The sequence below is a fragment of the Bufo gargarizans genome, chromosome 4 (assembly GCF_014858855.1).
Source record: "Bufo gargarizans isolate SCDJY-AF-19 chromosome 4, ASM1485885v1, whole genome shotgun sequence".
In the NCBI taxonomy this organism is placed as follows: domain Eukaryota; kingdom Metazoa; phylum Chordata; class Amphibia; order Anura; family Bufonidae; genus Bufo; species Bufo gargarizans.
In genome coordinates, this window is record NC_058083.1 from 288,481,480 (window position 1) to 288,495,804 (window position 14,325).

Below are 14,325 nucleotides of genomic sequence, written 5' to 3' on the forward strand. Positions count from 1 at the left end.
ATCTCCGGCGAAAAAAAACTGAAGATTTGCCTGAATGCCGGATCCTGCATTTTTTCCCATAGGAATGTATTAGTGCCGGATCTGGCATTCAAAATACCGGAATGCACCCGCACTAAATCCGGACCCATTCACTTCTATGGGGCTGTGCACATGAGGGGTGATTTTCAGACATCACTTGTGCGTTGCTTGAAAATCGCAGCATGCTCTATGTTGTGCGTTTTTCACGCAACACAGGCCCCATAGAAGCTAATGGGGCTGCGTGAAAATCGCAAGCATCCGCAAGCAAGTGCGGGTGCGGTGCGATTTTAACTCATGGTTGCTAGGATGAAAGTCTATTCACTGTATTATTTTCCCTTATAACATGGTTATAAGGGAAAATAATAGCATTCTTTAATACAGAATGCTTAGTAGAAGGTCAATATAATAAACATTGGTGGCGCAGTGTGCTCCCCCAATACCCCAGTATAATAAACATGGGCGGCCCCACCCGATATAATAAACATTGGTGGCGCAGTGCGCCCCCCTTCCAATATAATAAACATTGGTGGCGCAGTGCACCCCCCCAACACCCCAGTATGATAAACATTGGTGGCGTAGTGCGCCCCCCCAACACCCCAGTTTGATAAACATTGGTGGCGCAGTGCGCCCCCCCAATATAAGAAACATTGGTGGGGCAGTGCGCAGCCCCCCAACACCCCAGTATAATAAACACTGGTGGCGCAGTGTGCCCCCCTCAATATAATAAACATTGGTGGCGCAGTGCGCACCCCCCAACACCCCAGTATAATAAACATTGGTGGCGCAGTGTGCCCCCCTCAATATAATAGACATTGGTGGCGTAGTGCGCCCCCCCAACACCCCAGTTTAATAAACATTGGTGGCGCAGTGCGCCCCCCCCAATATAAGGAACATTGGTGGCGCAGTGCGCAGCCCCCCAACACACCAGTATAATAAACATTGGTGGCGCAGTGTGCCCCCCTCAATATAAGAAACATTGGTGGCGCAGTGCGCAGCCACCCAACACCCCAGTATAATAAACATTGGTGGCGCAGTGTGCCCCCCTCAATATAAAAAACATTGGTGGCGCAGTGCGCACCCCCCAACACCCCAGTATAATAAACATTGGTGGCGCAGTGTGCCCCCCTCAATATAATAAACATTGGTGGCGCAGTGCGCACCCCCCCAACACCCCAGTATAATAAACATTGGGGGGCGCAGTGTGCCCCCCTCAATATAATAAACATTGGTGGCGCAGTGTGTATCCCCCCCCCCAACACCCCAATATAATAAACATTGGTGGTGCAGTGTGCTCCCCTCAATATAATAAACATTGGTGGCGCAGTGCGCCCCCCCCCCCCCTCAATATAATGAACATTGGTGGCGCAGTGGGCAGTGCCAATGAGGGTTAAAAAATAAATAAAAATAATTAACTCACCTCCTCCAACTGATCGTCTCCTGTTCTTTCTTCAGGACCTGTCAAATGACCTGTGGTGACATCACTGTGCTCATCACATGATACATCACATGATTCATCACCATGGTAATGGACCATGTGATGAGCTCAGTGACATCATCACAGGTCCTGAAGAAAGAACAGGAGACCGGCAGCTACGCGATCAACTGGAGGAGGTGAGTTCATTTTTTTAAATTATTTTTTAACCCTCACTGGCACTTCCCACTGTGTCACCAATGTTTCTTATACTGGGGTGTTGGGGGGGGGGGGGCACACTGTGCCACCAATGTTTCTTATACTGGGGTGTTGGGGGGGGCACACTGTGCCACCAATGTTTCTTATACTGGGGTGTTGGGGGGGCACACTGTACAGGGAGTCTAAGAAAGAATCGAATGAGTCACTAACTTAGGCCCCATGCACACGGCCGTGTTTCACAGCCGTGTGCGGGCCGTGGAACCGCGGCCTGGATCCCTCCTGAGAGCAGGAGCGCACGGCGTCACTGGTTGCTATGACGCCGTGCGCTCCCTGCTGCCGCCGCAATACAGAAATACACTGGTATGATCTATACCAGTGTATTACTGTACTGTGCCGACAGCAGGGAGTGCACGGCGTCATAGCAACCAGTGACGCCGTGCGCTCCTGCTCTCAGGAGGGATCCAGGCCGCGGTTCCACGGCCCGCACACGGCTGTGAAACACGGCCGTGTGCATTCGGCCTTAGTCGGATCTTTAGTTCTTTTCACCTGTGACTCATTCGATTCTTTCTCCCTGTACTCGTCAGTGACTCAGAGCTGCTAGTGCTTGCCTTGCCTCAGCTCTGATTGGTTGGTGGGCAGGGAGGGGAGGGGCTGGCAGAAGCAGCCTCCACTCTAGGATCAGATTACACTCCTCCCGAGCCCCTCCCCTCCCTGCTGCCAGCGGCTCTGCTGTTGTGTGCTGTGACCGAGCTGACTGAGACTGAGAAAATCATCGGCGGCGGCGGCGGGGCAGAGAACTATCAGCTCCTGTGCCTGCCGCTGTTCAACTGCAGAGCTGCCACGGAGGGTCTAGTCGCAAATGGCGACAAGATTAAAAAGTCTTGTCGCCATTTGTAAATTCTAAGTCGCATTGGCGACCATTTTGGTCGCCAATGCGTTTTTTTTGCGGCTTGGATGCGGACCCATTCACTTCAATAGGGACGCAAAAGATGCGGGCAGCACTCCGTGTGCTGTCCGCATCCGTTGCTCCGTTCCGTGGTCCGTAAAAATGTTTAAATATAACCTGTCCAATTCTTGTCCGTTTTGCGGACAAGAATAGGCAGTTATAGTAATGGCTGTCTGCGCCGTTCCGTAAATTGCGGAACGCACACAGACGCCATATGTTTTTTGCGGATCCGCAATTTCCAGACCACAAAACACACAACGGTCATGTGCATGTAGCTTTACTCTGCTATTTCTTTCACCATCTATCTTGCCCTTCTCCTCACACTCGATGACTGTGCCCTCCTGGCACTTCTCCCACCTGTCTAGAGCTGGTTATAATTAACACAGAATAAAGCTGTTTTTTACTTATGCAGAGAGAAGTGAATAATCAAATATTCCTTCAGTAATACAGTGCCATGAATATTTCTCACCTGATTGTTCACTGCAGAAGTCCACTCTCTGTGGGCCAGTATATACTGTATATGACTTCCTTCTTTGTTACTGTTTCCTGCTTAATGCCGACATGTGCATGGCAAGCCCTAGCACAATATCACAGCAGCTGAGTACTATTTTTACAGCATTTTTCAGATTTGATTCAAAGGGAGTCTGTCACTGGTAAACCAGGCACAATGCCTTGTAGCGCTAGCTTAGATGAATGTAATGATGTAATGATCCCAGTGCAGGCACCTAACATAGCCATAGGCCCTATTCACCCTACTGAGGTCAAAAGAGTGTCCTTTTTGCCTCGCTCGATGTGGTGTGCCTGGTGTATAGTGGCATATGTAAGAGGTGTATATACGTTGGGGAATACTCCCAACGTATACTTAAAGGGGCACATTTATTAAGACCTGCGTTTTAGACCCATGGGTTCCGCCAAGGTTATGAAGAGGCACAGGCTTCTCCATAACTTCAGTGCATTCAGTGGCAGTTCTAAATGTAAGGCAGCTTCCGAGCTGTCTTACATTTAGACCACTTTTTAAATGATGAATGAGACAAGCCTCCCGGGCCCTCCCCTTGCTCGCCCACAATTTTAGACCTGGCGTGAGCGGGAAAAAGTCGCTGAGAGCGGCACAGCTAACTGTTGCGCTGCCATCTGTGCCTGAAATACACCTAAATTAGGCGTATTTCAGAATAGTAAATGACCCCCACAATGTACAGACCATATACGATGTGAATATATTGTAGCCCTATTAATTTTATGAGGACATCTCAGGTGATTACAAGGAGATGTTCTAACATATTGTGCCCATTACCTCCCCATACTCAGCCTAATTCTATACCTGACATGACTAATCCACAACATGTCTAGCCCTATGTACCGAGCAGTGGATTATACAGCAGGATATAGTGCATACAATCATTATATTACTGCTACTCACTACTTAATGATAGAAATGTGGACATGACTCAGTATCTCTATTCTGCTGTAAGTAAATGGCATACCTTTTTGCATTTCTTCTGAACCATCAGTTTGTTTTTTCATCTCTTCTAGCTTTCTCTTTTCCTGTTCTTGCAATCGTATGATCTCCTGTTGTTCTTTTCTGAAAATAAATGATTACAGATTACTCCACAAAACATACTCCAAACAAATGTAAAGCTTTATAAAAATCTGTACATTGCTCAAATTGTAGTAAAATAGTTTATATTTGTTACCAAACAATGTCATCCAAATAATCTGTATACAAGTGTTTTCTTGGTAGCAGAACGGATGTGTCCTGTTACACACCCAAATCTCAGGAATAATAACAGGAAGTTTTATTCTTTAGGCGCTGCTAGCGGGAATCCCCCATACTCTGAATGATGGAATTTCAAGGGTTGTTTAGTGTTTTTATTTTAAATCTAACCTCCAGTCACCATTACCTGTGGAGAAACTCTTCTTCACCTGGTCCCCTCCGCTTGGTGCTGGCTCCTTGGTTGTCTCCACTGGACTTCCTCTCCCCGTCTGTCAACTTCCTTCATGGATAGAGTCACATGCACCGCTGCAGCCATAGCAGTGACGTGTCCCCAAGCAGCACATGACCCACCAGTGATGTAATCCTTGGGGACATGTTACCACAGAGGCCACTTATTGGCTGCAGTGGTTTACGTGACCCTGTCCATACAGGAAGTTGACAGATGGGAAGCAGAAATCCAGTACTGACAGCCTGGGAACCATAGGGCCAGAACCAAACAGTGGGGAACAGGTGAGTATGGATTTCTTCACAGGTTTTGATGTCTGGTATTAAAAGTAAAACCTGGAAAACCTCTTTAACTACACGTTCTGTTATGAGAAAATTCCACACTCCTGGCTAAAAAGTTACATTTATTTGTGGGAAAGGAAATACATTTGTATTATTGCATTAAGTAAATAATATATAGTGATTTACTGACAAACATTGAAGCAGATCTATGAAATTGCCTAAAAGCAAAACTGGCTTTGCTGCCCATAGCAACCAATCACAGGACAGCTTTTATTTTTCAACAGCAGAATACAAAATGAAAGCTGTGCTGTGATTGGCTACTACAGATCACAGAGAGTTTTTGTGCTCACATAGCTGAACAAGGGCTTGATTCTTTGTGGGATGAGTTGCAATTCCACCATTTGCCAACCGCCTGTTGACCATATATGTTGGGTCGGTAGCGACACATCTCTGCTTGGACAGTTGTAAATGCCTTTGCAGAGATCACATAAGCATGCTAATTATGCAGTTGTGGAAGCGGTGAATCTGCTGTCCTCCAGCTGCCATGTAGGGGCTCATTCTGGCGACAGTATGAATGGGTCCGCATCCGCTCCACAATTTTGCTAAACAGGTGTGGACCCATTAATTTCAGTGTGGCCACAAAAGATGCAGACAGCACAACGCATGTTGTCCGCATCCGTAGTTCCATTCTGCAACCCGCTAAAAAGATAGATCATGTCCTATTCTTGTCTGCAGTCGTGGACAAAAATAGGCATTTCTATCATAGGGCCTGCCATGTATGGTCCGCAAAATGCAGAACACATAGGGTCGGTATCTGTGTTTTGCGGATCCGCAATTTGCGGACCAAAAATCGCTGTTGGTCGTCTGAATGAATCCTAAACCTGATGGGTGCATTGATGTTGTGACAGAGGGAGCCTCCTCCCTTTGTCTTAATACTTAGGTGCTGCAGTCAGTATTGGAAACAGTATCTAAGAATTAAACAAACATGATTGGAATTATCTCTGATCTCGGTTGTTGCAGTTGGCACGCACTGTGGATTGTGCGGGCCATTCCCGTGCCTTACACATACATCAGACTTCAAAAGTAAAAAGTTTGATTAATGTTCAACCTCCAAGGGTTTTAAATGGGATATGACATTCATGGCCTATCCTTATCCTTAGCACAACCCCCACTAATCAGGAGACACTAGGGGCAACTGTTGCTGGAACTCATCAGTTGGGATTGGAGGAGTGGAGAAGGTATTGACATCACTGTATAATCCTGGAAAAGCCCTTTAAGATATAATGTCATAAGGTTAAATAAAATTAAAAAACGTCACAGCTCAAAATTTGCCAGCAGGGGTCAGGCAGGAATTATTTTCACTTTATGGGTCTCTGCCATTAAATTAGTGTTTTTTTGCCTTAGTGTGGATCACCTGGCTTATTTAAAGGTTGAACTTGACAGACTTAAGTCATTTTTTTTTTTTTTGTTAAACAAATAGTACTATTAATGCTTTTCTTTGGGCACTAGTGCATTAATGGTATCATATATGAATTGTCAGGTTCACTACACTTGTCTTGGTGAATGTATATAAAGGCATTAAGTGGTTCAAAATAATAACACAAATACAGATACCTTGCTTCTTCTTCTTCTTGTATCTTTCTTGCTCGTTCCTTCTGGAGCCTGTGTAATATGTTATTATTAATCTCCTGTTCATTTAGGAGGTAGAGTCTATTGAGTAAGTACTTTCCTGCAATACACAAAAATGTGAGAAGGCTAAATGATGACTAATATCACACAGCTTGGTATCCAACTTATATAGAACATGGTCAGAAAATAAAACAATTCATTTTATGGTATCAGAGTATTAAATGTAAAATCTCGAGACCAATTCAGGGCAGGAGCCTCATTATCAGCAGGCAGTTACAATAAGCTATTATAATGATCACTTATTTAGCAATTCCCTAATAAAAACGTAATTCTCGGATCATTTCTTTTCCATGGTCAAAGCTAACCGCGGCATGCAGAGGGTTCGCGTGCCGTCCACTTCCCCATTGGGTCCTCGCGCTGCAGTGACAGGGACCCGATGGTAGAGAAGGAAAGCCCGATGCCTTCCATATGCATCTGGGCTTGCCTTCTACGGAAGCCTGTGAGATCCAGCCCTTAGGCTGGGTCTCACAGGCAGGCTTTCAGCATAGAAGTTGACTGCAGTGTATTACAATACAGGTTGTATTGTAATGCATTGCAGAGGGGATCAGACCCCAGAAGTTGAAGTCCCAGAGTTGGGAGTAAGGGAGCAAGTAAAAAAAAGTGTTTTTCATAATTAAAAAAAAATAAAGTTTCAAGTAAAAAATAAATTCAATTAAATTCCCAAAATAAAACACATAAAATTGTTAAAAAAAATAGAAAAAAAGAAAGAAAACCAGACATATTGGGTATTGCCGCGTCTGCACAAAAATATCACATGATTCACCCCCTCACCTGAAAGCCATAGAAAAAAATAAAATAAAAACTGTGCTAAAACAATCATTTTTTTTGTCACCTTACAACACAAAAAGTAAAACACCAAGCGATCAAAAAGGCGTATGCCCCCCAAAATAGTACCAATCAAACTGTCACCTCATCCTGCAAAAAATTAGCCCATACATAAAACAATTGGGCAAAAAATAAAAAAACTATGGCTCTCAGAATATGGAGACACTAAAACATGAGTTTTTTTGTTTCAAAAATGCTTTTATTGTGTTAAAAGTATTTTTTTTTTTAAAGTAGACATATTAGGTATCGCCATGTCCGTAACAACCAGGTCTATTAAAATATCATATGACTTAACCCCTCAGTTGAACACCGTAAAAAAAATAAACTAAATACGGTGTCAAAAGAGCAATTTTTTGTCACCTTACATCACAAAAAGTGTAATATAATGTGATCAAAAAGTCATACGCACCCCAAAATAATACCAATCAAATTGTAATTTCATACCGTAAAAAATAAAACCCTACCTAAGACAATCGCCCAAAAATTAAAAAAAAATATGGCTCTCAGAATATGGAGACACTAAAACATGATTTTCTTTTGTTTCAAAAATGCTTTTATTGTGTAAAACTTAAAAAAATAAAAAAATATATACATATAAGGTATCGCCACGTCTGTAACGACCTGCTGTATAAAAATATCACATGAACTAACCCCTTAGATGGACACTGTAAAATAAAGAAAATAAAAACTGTGTCAAAAAAGCCATTTTTTGTCACCTTACATCACAAAAAGTGTAATACAAAGCGATCAAAAAGTCACATGCGCCCTAAAATAGTACCAATCAAATCGTCATCTCATCCCAAAAAAAATGAGCTCCTACATAAGACAGTCGACTAAAAAATAAAAAATAAACTATGGCTTTCAGAATATGGAGACACTAAAAAATATTTTTTTTCAAAAATGCTTTATTATGTAAAACTGAAACAAACATATTTGGTATTGTCGCGTCCGTAAAAACCTGCTCTATACAAATAGCATATGATCTAACCTGTCTGACGAACATTGTAAATAAAAGAAGATAAAAATGGTGCCAAAACAGCTATTTTTTGTTACCTTGCCTCACAAAAAATCATATACACTAAAATAGTACCAACAAAACTGCCAGCTTATCCTGTAGTTTCCAAAGTGGGGTCACTTTTTTGGAGTTTCTACTCTAGGGGTGCATCAGGGGGTCTTCAAATGTGACATGGCAACTTAAAATGATCCCAATGAAATCTGCCCTCCAAAAACCATATGGCATTCCTATCCTTCTGCACCCTGCCATGTGCCCGTACAGCAGTGTGCGATCCTAAATGGGGTGTTTCTGTAAACTACAGACTCAGGGTAATAAATATTGAGTTTTGTTTAGCTGTTAACCCTTGCTTTGTTACTGGAAAATATGGATTAAAATGGAAAATCTGCCAAAAAAGTGAAATTCTGAAATGTCATCTATATTTTCCTTTAATTCTTGTGGAACACCTAAAGGGTTAACAAAGTTTGTAAAATCAGTTTTGAATAGCTTGAGGGGTGTAGTTTCTAAAATGGGGTCAATTTATGGGCGGTTTCTATTCTGTAAGCCTCACAAAGTGACTTCAGTCCTAAATTGGTCCTTTAAAAAGTGGGTTTTGGAAATTTTCTGAAACATTTCAAGATTTGCTTCTAAACTTCTAAGCCTTCTAACGTCCCCCCCAAAAAAAAAATGGCATTCACAAAATGATCCAAACATAAAGTAGAGAAATAACTATTTTATGAGGTATCAATATCTGTTTTAAAAGCAGAGAAATTTAAATTAGATTTTTTTTTGTAAATTTGGTATTTAAAAAAAAAAAAGAAGAAAAATATTGACTGAAATTTACCATTATCATGAAGTACAATGTGTCACGAGAAAACAATCTCAGTTGTGGCTTGGATAAGTAAAAAGCGTTCCAAAGTTATTACCACATAAAGTGACACATGTTACATTTCAAAAAAATGGCCTGGTCCTTAAGGTGAAAAATGGCAGTGTCCTGAAAGGGTTAATAATCTATCAAGTTGTTTATACTTGGTTGAGGTGCTGTACATTGAATATATGTATGTAGTGCAGTAAGTCTACTGTGTTATGTGCCTCTTGTGCAGGGGGTAAGAGACTACGGGCTCATCTTGCTCAGGGGCCCACCGGGGGATTCACCTGTACCCCTGTGGGCCAGTCGGAGCCTGACTATGGGGACATTGGCTCTACTGGGCTCACTAAGAAAATGTATTTTTTTTGTACTGGCACACAGAAGGGGGCATTATTTTGTACTGGCACACATTATGGGGGCACTATAGGAACACTGGCTCTACTGAGGGCACTAAGAGAGGGTATTTTTGTACTGGTTCACAGTAGGGGGCATTGGCACACATTATGGGGCACCAAGAGAAGATTTTTTGTACTGGCACACAACAGGGTCATTTTTGTACTGGCACACATGGGGCATTTTTTGTACTGGCACACATAAGGGGAGATTTTTTGCACTGGTGCACATTATAAGGGGACATTTTTTGTACTGTCTCACTATAAGGGGGTATTTGTTGTACTAGCGCACATTATAAGGGGGCATTTTATAAACTGGCTTACATTATAAGGGGATATTTTTCTACTGTCACATAAGGAGAATTATTATTACTAGGGGAATTATGATTAGCTTTATTACTACTGGGGGACTATGGGGAACATGATTACTAGTATGGGCACTATGAGAGCATAATAAATTCTGGGGCATAGTGGGGACATTAGTACTGTTGGGGGCACTATTACTACTAAGAGCGCTCTGGCAGAGAATTATTACTATTAGTGGGTTTTTGGGAAGCACTATTACTGTGGGGGGCACCCTGGCACAGTATCCGTTTAGCACAATTATTTTTGGGGAACATTATGTGGCACAATAGTGTCAGGGACACTGTTTACTGGGCACAGTTATTTTCTAGGACACTGTGTGCCAATAAATATTAAAGGGGGCCCTATCTGTGTGGTACTAGTATTTAGGTAGACTATTTCTGCAGCATAGTATTGGGGAGCAAAGCGGACACACTATTGGAGGTGTCAGGATGGGGTGTTCAGACAGTGGGAGGATGATGGAAATGTAGGAAACTAAGATGTCTGTTTCTCAAACTCTGCAGAGACGAGATGACTGAAAGAAATCATCATGGCGGTCTGGTCTGAAAGGAGAAGATGAGGAAAAAGAATATCTACATCAAAGGAAAGGTCACTGGATGTAAGAGGTATGTGGCACTGTATTACCCGGTATGTTTTGTAGTACTGTATGTATTATTAGGAGGGAAGAGGTTAGGTTGAGAGTTTGGGACCTAAGCCCTGGGGACTGAACCCACAGTGCTGAAACACAGGGACATTTAGCAGGTGAGTTTATCTTTTTTTTCTTTTATAGGCCTGTCTGATCCCCTGAACATTTTAAACAGGCCTGTCTGATCCCGCGAGCATTTCAAAAACTGTCAGGCAAACCCTTTAAAGAATTGCTGATGCACTTATGAATTGCAATGTTTAAAGCTGCTCCAATATGTTTATTGTGTTTGTTAAAGACAAGTAAAAATGTACATAATAAATGTAAACTAAACACAGAAAAAAAATCCATCATTTACTATCTATAATACAAATACATAGATAATGGGCATTGAATATTAAAACCTCTATTACATTAACATTTAGAACAATTATATTTTCACATTTACTTGAAAAAAGAAAACTTACCATTATCTGCTTGATTTTTTAAACAAATGACAGTGTCTGGAAGAAATCCCTTTTCTGCCAAAGGTATCCAATAATTAGGTGAATTAGGGAAATTATCTAACACCCATCCTCCAACAGCGGGGGCACCAGGAAATCGCTCTTTATTTTCCTCATTGAACTGTACAATGATAAATACAGTGACATATGTAAAGGGCACATTTATAACACCTACACTAATTTCTGTGAAAGAATTGTTAAAAAGGAACTTATCACATTGAACATGGTGTCTGAACTGTAGGCAGCAGGTAATAGAGCGGGAGGAGCTGAGCAGATAGATATATACCAGTAGTTTTGTTGCAAAACATTCAGTATATTGTGTATTTAATTCATTTATATCCCTGATAATACTGGGCTTAGAAGTCAAGGAGGTGGTCCTACAGTACCCCAGAGCATGGTATTGTTGTTTAATGTTATGTAATTTATTGTGATGTTGAGTATTATGCCCAGTATAGATGTGTATGGATGGCACAACTACAGTAAATACTCCCAGTTCAGCCATTTTCAAGATCTGCCCCAGTTCCGTTAGTGAGTTATTTAGTGAGTCTTAGGAGAGAATTCAGAGAAGAAGAAAGCAGTGACCCATGCTCCTTCTCCTTAAACCTCAAGTTCCAGAGATCTCTGTGTGAATTACTGAAAGATCAAGAGAAAGATAGGAAGAGAAAGAGGAGATTTTAGAATCTGCATGGCCAAACATAGGAGTCAGCAAGGTAACCTGAGACTACAGCCATTCACACTTTACTGTTGTGGGGGACACTGTTAAGATACCCTTCACAAATGGACACGTCCTGGTCAGACAAGATTTGAAAACCTTGTATCCCACAGTGGACACTACAACCACCATTGCCAGAGTACAATTCCCCATCATAGATTCTACTAACAGAGATTTTAGCAAGATAGTGTACAAAGAGGGCCATAACTCCCATCCTTGTCTAAATCCACACCGCTATCTGGGAGAGAATTGCACTGCGTACAGTTGGAAATGTGATTGCTAAAGTTGGATGTACTACAACTCTCAGAGCTACTACCACTCCCCTCTTCCACTCCGGCTCCTCTAGGGTCATTGCAGCCTTATCAGTGACTGACAGCGTTCCTGCTATGACTGTGTGTATACAGATATAGCTGTCAATCACTGATAGCTCCGCCTCCTTGACTTCAAAGCCCAGAATGAGCAGGGATATAAATGAGTTAACTACTACTAAGGCCTCTTCCACACGACCGTATGGCTTTTTCAGTGTTTTGCGGGCCGTTTTTTCCGGATCCGTTGTTCCATTTTTTGTTTCTGTTGTGTTTCCGTTTTGGTTCTGTTTTTCCGTTCCGTTTTTCCGTATGGCATATACAGTATACAGTAATTACATATAAAAAAATTGGACTGGGCATAACATTTTCAATAGATGGTTCTGCAAAAAACGGAACGGATACGGAAGACAAACGGATGCATTTCCGTATGTGTTCCGTTTTTCTTGCGAACCCATTGACTTGACTAAACCCACGGACCGTGATTTGCGGACAAGAATAGGACAAGACTCAAAATCTAGTGGAACGGAATTGCGGACATACGGAAACGGAATGCTCACGGAGTACATTCAGTTTTTTTTGCGGACCCATTGAAATGAATGGTTCAGTATACGGACCGTATACGGAACGCAAAAAACTTTAGTGTGAACGAGCCCTAATAGTGACTCTTTTCTCACAAAGCTATATATCATTCTCCTCAGCTCCTCCTGCTTTACAAAGTGTTACTGACGGAATACGCTGCGTTTCCATGGTGACAGGTTTGTTTTAATAACTGATTGATCATTGATACAGGAATGAACATTTTGTATAATTGCTTTCATCAATGCTTTCCAAGAGCTATAACTTTTTGGCCTCATTCACACATCCGTGTTTGATCAGTGATTTCCATCAGTTATTATGAGCCAAAACCAGGATTGGAGCCTCCACAGACATAAGGTATAATGAAAAGATCTGCTCCTGTTCTGTGTTTAGAGCCGCACCTGGTTTTGGCTCAAAATCACTGATGGAAATCACTGACCAAAACACTGATGTGTGAATGAGGCATTTTAGTTTTATGTGACAAATCTGTGACAAGGCAAGATAAGTTGCCATTTTTGTTGCTACCGACTTGGGGTACACATCATTTAATTATGAATATTTAGCAATCTTTTAGGAGATGATATATGGTTTTTAAGACTTTTGCTGAATAAAAGTATATAAAGATCATTTTTTTTAATTAATTGTGAAAATAAAAATAAAAAATGTGAACCCTGATTTAAAACACTGAATCATACTACATGAAATGGTGGTCAAATACAGCACTGCAGTATTTCAGTCTAATTCCTTTTTACTACTGCACAGACAATGAAACCTCTTACTCAAAGGTGATCTTTCTGGGAGGTGTTCTCATCAAAGAAGATGTCCCATGTGTATAATTTTTAGTGGAACTGAAAATCTGTAGTCCTTTGGAAAGGTTTGACTATATACACCAAACAAGTGCAAATAAACCCCAGCAAGACAAATATCCAGTATGAACTAGATGCATTAGGAGGGCATTATTATTAGGGTACTTTCACGCAATCCGTTCAGTATGCATCAGGATGTCTTCCGTTCCGTTCCTTGTATGGTAGTTGACAGGACAAAATACTGCAGCTTGCTGCGGTATTTTTTACGGCCAAAATTCTGGAACAATACCGCAGATATATTTACCACAGATGTATTAATGCCGGATCCGGTACCAAGTGTTCCTGAAAATGCCGCATTGCCAGATACAGTTTTCCGGTCTGCGCATGCGCCGGGATATAGGAGGAGCTACTTTCACTTTTGATCTTTGAAAAAATTTAAATACCGGATCCGTTATTCCGGATGATACCGGATGAGACGAATCTGGTATATCACCGGATCCAGAAAAAAAAGCTATCCGTTTGTATACATCTTGCCAGATCCGGCAGGCAGTTCCGTTGCCGGAACTGCCTGCCGGATTCTAACAATGCTAGTGTGAAAGTACCCTTAGCTTATTGCAAAGACTTGTCATCTGTGTATTACTATAACCTTTCTTACAAAGAGCAGCTTTATCAGCTTTTACATATCCAGAAACGGTTAACACAGTTTAACCATGTGATTTGTCTGCAATACAAACCATTTAGAACAAAAAATGTGTTCAATGTCTCAATGAAATGCTGTAGTCATACAAGTAAGTGTAAGTTTACTAGAGATACAGTAGTTGTGTAAGAGAAAAATAAAATACATACTTTTGGTGATTA

The 14,325-nt window shown here is 41.6% G+C and overlaps 1 protein-coding gene across 1 annotated transcript in view; it reads right to left on the bottom strand.

Annotated features, from left to right (window-relative positions):
* The window catches only part of AK9 (adenylate kinase 9), a 156,820-nt gene that overhangs the window by 87,300 nt on the left and 55,195 nt on the right, over positions 1 to 14,325 (bottom strand). Inside the window, exons 17-19 of the mRNA XM_044290719.1 lie at positions 11,030 to 11,186; positions 6,427 to 6,541; positions 4,076 to 4,173 (exon numbers count right to left, since the gene is read on the bottom strand). Of these exons, the coding sequence (XP_044146654.1) occupies positions 4,076 to 4,173; positions 6,427 to 6,541; positions 11,030 to 11,186 (370 nt within the window). The remainder of the gene's footprint in view (positions 1 to 4,075; positions 4,174 to 6,426; positions 6,542 to 11,029; positions 11,187 to 14,325) is intronic.